Source organism: Ixodes scapularis, unplaced genomic scaffold (genome assembly GCF_016920785.2).
Source record: "Ixodes scapularis isolate PalLabHiFi unplaced genomic scaffold, ASM1692078v2 PGA_scaffold4__175_contigs__length_147842914, whole genome shotgun sequence".
Classification (NCBI taxonomy): Eukaryota; Metazoa; Arthropoda; class Arachnida; order Ixodida; family Ixodidae; genus Ixodes; species Ixodes scapularis.
Window position 1 is genome coordinate 128,947,031 of NW_024609879.1, and position 6,376 is coordinate 128,953,406.

At 50.8% G+C, this 6,376-nt stretch overlaps 1 protein-coding gene across 1 annotated transcript; it reads right to left on the bottom strand.

Moving 5' to 3' along the window:
* Window positions 1–2,222: 2,222 nt before the first annotated feature.
* Window positions 2,223–6,173, bottom strand: LOC121047144 (uncharacterized protein K02A2.6-like). The gene is made up of 2 exons (XM_040502156.2): window positions 4,752–6,173; window positions 2,223–2,474 (listed from the first exon to the last, which is right to left on the bottom strand). The coding sequence occupies exons 1-2, from the start codon at window positions 6,117–6,119 to the stop codon at window positions 2,223–2,225; spliced, it is 1,620 nt and encodes a 539-aa protein (XP_040358090.1). The 5' UTR covers window positions 6,120–6,173.
* Between the last annotated feature and the right edge of the window lie 203 nt (window positions 6,174–6,376).

The following is a 6,376-nucleotide window of genomic DNA, read 5'->3' on the forward strand; positions in this document are numbered from 1 at the left end:
GTTGACTTCAAATGACGGTCATGGCACCACGACTTGACACCGTGTTGCATAAATACGCACGGTGACGTCGGCACATTTTCCCGCTCAAATAGCGAGAAAAGTATGAAACAATAAACTTACATTCACACCCCGAAACCACGGTTTATTGTTTTATGTATTTACAATAAAGGCTTCCATTGCCGTGAGTCATTTTATCGGGGGGTGGGTTCACAAAACGTTCATAGAAAACGTCATTATATATATATATCAAAATTCATCAAAACAACCTACAAAACGCATTAATCTAACAATGTCTGCAAACTTAAACGATCACTCCTTAAACACTGCCTTCAAGTTCTGTCACCGGTAACCCGTTTTATACAAAATTTAATATACATATATGTAAACGATGTTTAGTGATCCCCGTCGCGTGTTACCCTCGACTGCACATGCAACAAGCTAGCGAATAACATATGGCTGTCCAAACATACACGCAGCAAAATTACGTCGAGCGCCCTTGACATTCCACGGTCCTCAGCACGAGGCGCGCACGCACCGACGTGTGTGGTCTCTCGGTTGGTCAACGCACGTTCCCCGCTCTCCCGGGGAATATTTAATTAACGAACTCCTACCCCGCGCCGTTTCATTCCCACCTAGAAGACAGGGCTCACGTGTGACGTCATCAATAGTTCTTTCTCGACCCGCCCCCAAGCGGCAAACACGCCGAAGCGCTCGCTGTGAGTCGCTACACGACGTGCTGGCGGGGCTGGCGGCGACGCTGACGCACGCTAGGAGGCGCTGCGTAAAACGCCTTGTCATCATCATCATCATCAGTGATGACATTTGGGGAGGGGGGTAAAGGTGCAGGCCCTGTCTTCTAGGTGCTAGTGGTCGTCTGCCTCCTTTTCTGTTCAGTTTTCTGGTCACGACCAACCCTGAAACGTTGCTGTCCCACTTATTGCAGAATTGGAAAATTGCCGCGAAACATTTAATGCGTCCCACCACCTTGGTTTTGCTTTGAGAGGCGTTGCCGTGCTTCACGCTTGGTTTCGGTTTCGGGCATCGCCGGCTGATGAGGGGTTTCTCAACCGGTTTTGATTTCAACATCGTCTGCTACGGTTCGTTCTCGTTTTCGTATTGCCCCCCCCCCCCCCCCCCCCCCCCTTTCACCGGCGCGGGATAGGATGCAAAGTAACGAACTTTTCTTGACTGACGTCACGACGCAATGACGCGCTTTCGTGTAGCGGATTTGAATTGCAAAACTCGGGCGCGAGGTCGTCTGCTTGTCTTGGTTCGGCGAAATTAATTTGGGTCCCTATAGTCATTATAGTTGCCGACAACTTAAGAAACGCAGGGTGCCTCGAATTCCAAGCATCTCATTATCACTCAGCAGCCAATAAGATTGCGGCATTCGACGAGCTTGAACGTTATAAGCCACGCCCTGCAATCTGGAGATTCTACTTTCCAGCGGCAGGGTTGAACGTTGGGCTAGTTGGTAGCAGTTCATGATAAAATAGAAAGCGCGCAAAAAACAAGGACGGAGCAAAGAGGACACGTACGACAGACAGACAAGCGCTTACTCGGAACTGACGTCTTATTGAAACTAATTGGGAAAACACGAAGATAGTTTTTTTCGCCTGCTTTACATGCGTCATTCAGTTACTCCCCCCCCCCCCCCTTTTTTTTTTTTTTCTTTACGGTTCTAATCAAGAAAACGAAGGAATCCGTTTTGTTACCACCCCGCGTGGCGCTGTTGCAGTGCTCCCCCAGTCTATCATTAATACAACGTCCAGTCTTACCACAAGACAGTGGAATGCAGTACACGACGCCGACTCGGCAGTTGACAAACTGATTTGCATGTTTCTTCCCACATAATATATATATATATATCTTTCTTCTTTTTTGACAAGCGAACTAACCTGCACAACTGTATCAATTTTTATGTTGCGCTCAAAACAACTGGCACCTCAGAGCGACGCATGTACAGCCGGCGAGAAAAACTATCTTCGTGTTTTCCCAAGTTTCAATATGTGGTGTATTTACAAGAAAAACGGGTTACAGAAATCAGCCCGGTTAGAACACGGCTGCATGCTGTCGCTCGGGTAGGCAGTCAGTCAGTTCACGCGATAGTCTCGCGCGCACGCTGCACGTCAAGGCACGAGCACTGCCACAGATATAACATTTCCCCCGGCGTAATTGAAGAAACCAAAGGAAAACACACACTGCACACAATGCCAAAAACGTTATGCGTCGTATCTGTCTGGAGGACGACGATGTCTTGTGGGGTAGCGCTGTTGCACAGCGGGACTGTCGGTTGCCCTCTGTGGGGTGGTTGCAAACTCACTGACCACAGGCTCGTCGACGCAGTTCTCTGGATCCCTCAGGTCGGGCAGGAATCCGTCTGATGTGGCTTGCATCGAGTTTTCACGATGATGAAGCATCTGGTCTTGGTGACGGCGCCAGATATATATGCCCCGAGCAGTCGTGACTCGAACCTGGAAGGACACTGGGCCAGATTGCTTCAGAATTGTGCCGGGAATCCACTTCTGGGAGCCTCTATAGTTCCTCACGAGAACATTGTCGTTCACACTAAAAATCCTTGTTCGCGCCTTTCGCTGCGAGGTCTGGACGAACTGTTGATGTCCTACTCTTCCCCCAACGGAAGGCTTAATGGCATCGAGTCTTACGCGAAGTCTTCTGCCTAAGAACAAAGTGGCAGGTGTTTCTTTTGTCGTCGTGTGAGGGGTATTGCGGTACGTCAGAAGAAACGTTTGTACCGTCAATTCCAGGGAGTCTTGCGGTCGTCCTTTTCGGAGAGCAGACTTCAATGTCTGGACAAACCTCTCCGCGAGGCCATTAGTACTCGGGTGATAGGCCGCGCTCAAGATGTGACGGCCTCCTAGATTCTTAATAAAAGACTTGAATTCTGTTGAGACGAACTGAGGACCGTTGTCCGTAACAATGGCCTCAGGTACACCAAAACGACAAAACAAGTCCTGAAAACGTTGGATCGTGTGCTGTGATGTCGTCTTCTCCATCACATAGACCTCGGGCCACTTTGAGTGTGCATCTACGGCGACCAAAAACATCTTCCCCTTGACTGGACCCGCGAAATCCAAATGCACCCTTTGCCAGGGCGATGTCGGCCATGCCCAAGGGTGGAGGGGCGCGGGGACTGGCTCGTTCCGCTGTTGATAGCATTCTTCACATGCTTTCACTTGCTCTTCCAGGTCATTGTCAATTGAAGGCCACCAGATGTAGCTCCTGGCTAATTCCTTGCTTCTGACAATACCTGGATGACCCAGATGTATCTCTTCAAGCAGGAGATTGCGCAGTTTTGGTGGTACGACTACCCGCATGCCATACATCAGACACCCTTGATGCACAGTGAGCTCCAGACGTCTGTCAAAGAAAGGCTTCATTTCCTTGTCAGTGATGGACGATGGCCAGCCCACGTGTGTCAAGTCGAGTACTTTGCTTAACAAAGGGTCGTGGCGTGTGGCACGAGCAATGTCACGGCTGGTGACAGGTAGCGTATCTAGACGCAGAGAATAGAAAGTTTCGTTTCCTTCGGTAGATTCATCTGCCACAATGTCAAGTGGCAATCTTGACAAGCAGTCTGCTTCAGTGTTGTCACTTGATTTCTTGAACTGGAGCGAGTAGCTGTACGTAGACAGCGTCACTGCCCAGCGCTGCATCCGTGCAGCAGCCATTGCTAGAATACCTGTTTTCGGGCCGAAAATGGTTTGCAAAGGCTTATGGTCTGTAATCAAGGTGAAGAAACGGCCGTAAATGTACACGTGGAATTTTTTAACTCCGAAGATCAGGGCCAGTGCTTCTTTCTCAATCTGGCTGTAGTTCTTTTCAGCCTCCGATAAGGTACGAGACGCGTAAGCCACAGGTTGAACTTTTCCGTCCGGAGAAACTTGAGAAAGAACGGCGCCTATGCCGTATTGCGATGCGTCACAGGCGAGCTGCAGGGGTCTTTTGGGATCATAATGAACTAAGATCGGTGGGGAAGTCATCGCAGCTTTGATTTTCTGAAAAGCGGACTGGCAAACTTCGTCCCACGTCCATTCTTCTCCTTGTCTCAGCATCTTGTACAAGGGGTGTGCCAGCGTAGAAAGTTGCGGAACGAACTTTCCGTAGTAGTTCACCATCCCAAGGAACGACTGCAGTTGCTGCTTGTTTTTCGGAGCAGGAGCATTCAGTAGTGCAGACACTTTCTCAGGGGATGCGCAAACACCTTCAGCGTTGATGACGTGGCCGAGATAACGTAGTTCGTGCTGAAAAAACGAGCACTTGTTACGCCGCACTCGCACACCACGTTCTTGTAATCTCGACAAGACGGCTTCGAGATTGCTGAGGTGTTCTTGCTTCGACTTTCCGGTGATCAGGATGTCATCGAGATAGCAGCTGACACCCTTCAGGCCCTTCAGCATATTATCCATTATCCTCTGGAAGATGCCTGGTGCTGATGAGATGCCAAAAGCAAGACGGTTCATGGCGTACAGCCCTTTGTGCGTGTTCAGCGTTAGCAACTTTTTTGAGTTGTCCGCCATAACCACCTGTTGGTAAGCCCTGCTGAGGTCGATCTTTGAGAATTCTTGTCCGCCAGCTAAGGCCGCCAACAGCTCATCAATACGTGGTATGGGGTACCTGTCCACCTCCAGGCAGGGATTGAGCGTAGCCTTGAAATCTCCGCAGAGGCGTATACTGCCATCCTTTTTTACTACAGGTACAAGGGGTGTCGCATACTCGCTGGTAGCCACGGGCGTGATGACTCCCAACTTTTCCATTTTTGCCAATTCTGTTTCGACTGCTGCTTGCAGTGCGAATGGAATGCTTCTAGCCTTCAGAAACTTCGGCTGTGAACCTTCACGAAGAAAAAGTTCGGCTTGTTCTCCACAAATGGTGCCAAGCTCATCTTTGAACAGGTCGCTGTGGTTCTCCAACAAGGCGTCCAACTTTTGTTTGAGACTCTCCGACGTGTCGAGCCTGTTGACAGTGACCAGGTTCTTCCAGTCTAGCCGAATTTCTCGCAGCCATTCTCTGCCAAGCAATGCCGGTCCCTTGGTTTCCACGACGTACAGTGGAAGCTCCTTACTTTGGTCGTTGTGCTGCACAAAGACCAAGGCCCGACCCTTCGGCTTCACAAAGTCTCCTGTATACGTGCGAAGTGTCAGCGTTGTAGGTTGTAGCTGCTTTCTTGGGAACAGCTTCCGAAATTCAGCCAAGGAGACAACGGACACAGCTGCGCCTGTGTCAAGTTCCATTGTAAGCTTCACACCGTCAACGTTTATGGGTACGGTGATCGGTTCCAAGCCCGCAGCCTTGACCGCTTGCAGAGATACCGCGTCGTGAACGGACGTCAGCGTTTTCACCTGCCTTTGTCGTTTCGATTTTGTCGGCTTCTTGTTACCCGAACGGCAGGCGCGCTGAATGTGCCCTTTCCGGTTGCACTTGAAACATGTGTCACCGACGTGGGGGCACGCATCACTGCGGTGGTTGGTCGAGCCACAACGGAAACAACTTGACTGCTCTGGTACTTGCTTGTCGATCCGCGCTTTGTGGTCGACCCGAACCTTGTGGACGTCAGGGACCGATGCACCGCTGGTGTGCGTTAACGCTGCACTTTTAGTTGCTATTTCCATCGCAAGAGCCCTCTCTACGGCTTTCTGGAAAGTCAGCTTTTTGTCTTCTGTGAAGAGGACGCGCTGCACATCTTCTCGGCGGAGGCCGCACACAAAACGGTCGCGTAGCGCCTCATCAAGAAAGCCTCCAAAATCGCAGCTCTGTGCTAGATCTCGAAGTACCGCTACAAATTCGGCGATGGACTCGCTTTCTTCTTGCGAACGCTTGTAGAACTTCGCCCTTTCCGCTATGACGGATGGCTGCGGCGCAAGATGATCGCCCAGAAGCTTGAGTAACGCGGTAAACGACTTTTCGGACGGTGACTGCGGGGCCGTAAGCGACTTCAACAAAGCGTACGTCTTCGGACCGATGAGACTCAAGAAGGCATGAACCTTCTTACCTTCGGGAACCTCGTTTACCAGGAGGTATGACGCCAGTCTTTCTTCATAGGAGCGCCAGTCGCTCGTCGTATCGTCGAAAGACTCGATGTGCCCGATGCGACTCATGGTCTTCGCTGAGGGGTTGCCGCTTGATGGCCGCTCCAGGATTCCGAGGCTGGACAATCCTTGGCTCCAGTCAAGCCCCCAGCAGTCAGACGATGATCCAACCCGTGGACCCGAACATCCTCGTCGCCAATAAATGTGGTGTATTTACAAGAAAAACGGGTTACAGAAATCAGCCCGGTTAGAACACGGCTGCATGCTGTCGCTCGGGTAGGCAGTCAGTCAGTTCACGCGATAGTCTCGCGCGCACGCTGCACGTC

Excerpts from the sequence above, each read along its gene's own strand:
- LOC121047144 (XM_040502156.2), bottom strand. The coding sequence starts at position 6,119 with ATGAGTCGCATCGGGCACATCGAGTCTTTCGACGATACGACGAGCGAC. Across the intron at positions 2,475-4,751 it reads AGTTGGGAGTCATCACGCCC|GTTCGAGTCACGACTGCTCG; the intron begins GTGGCTACCAGC and ends GTGTCCTTCCAG.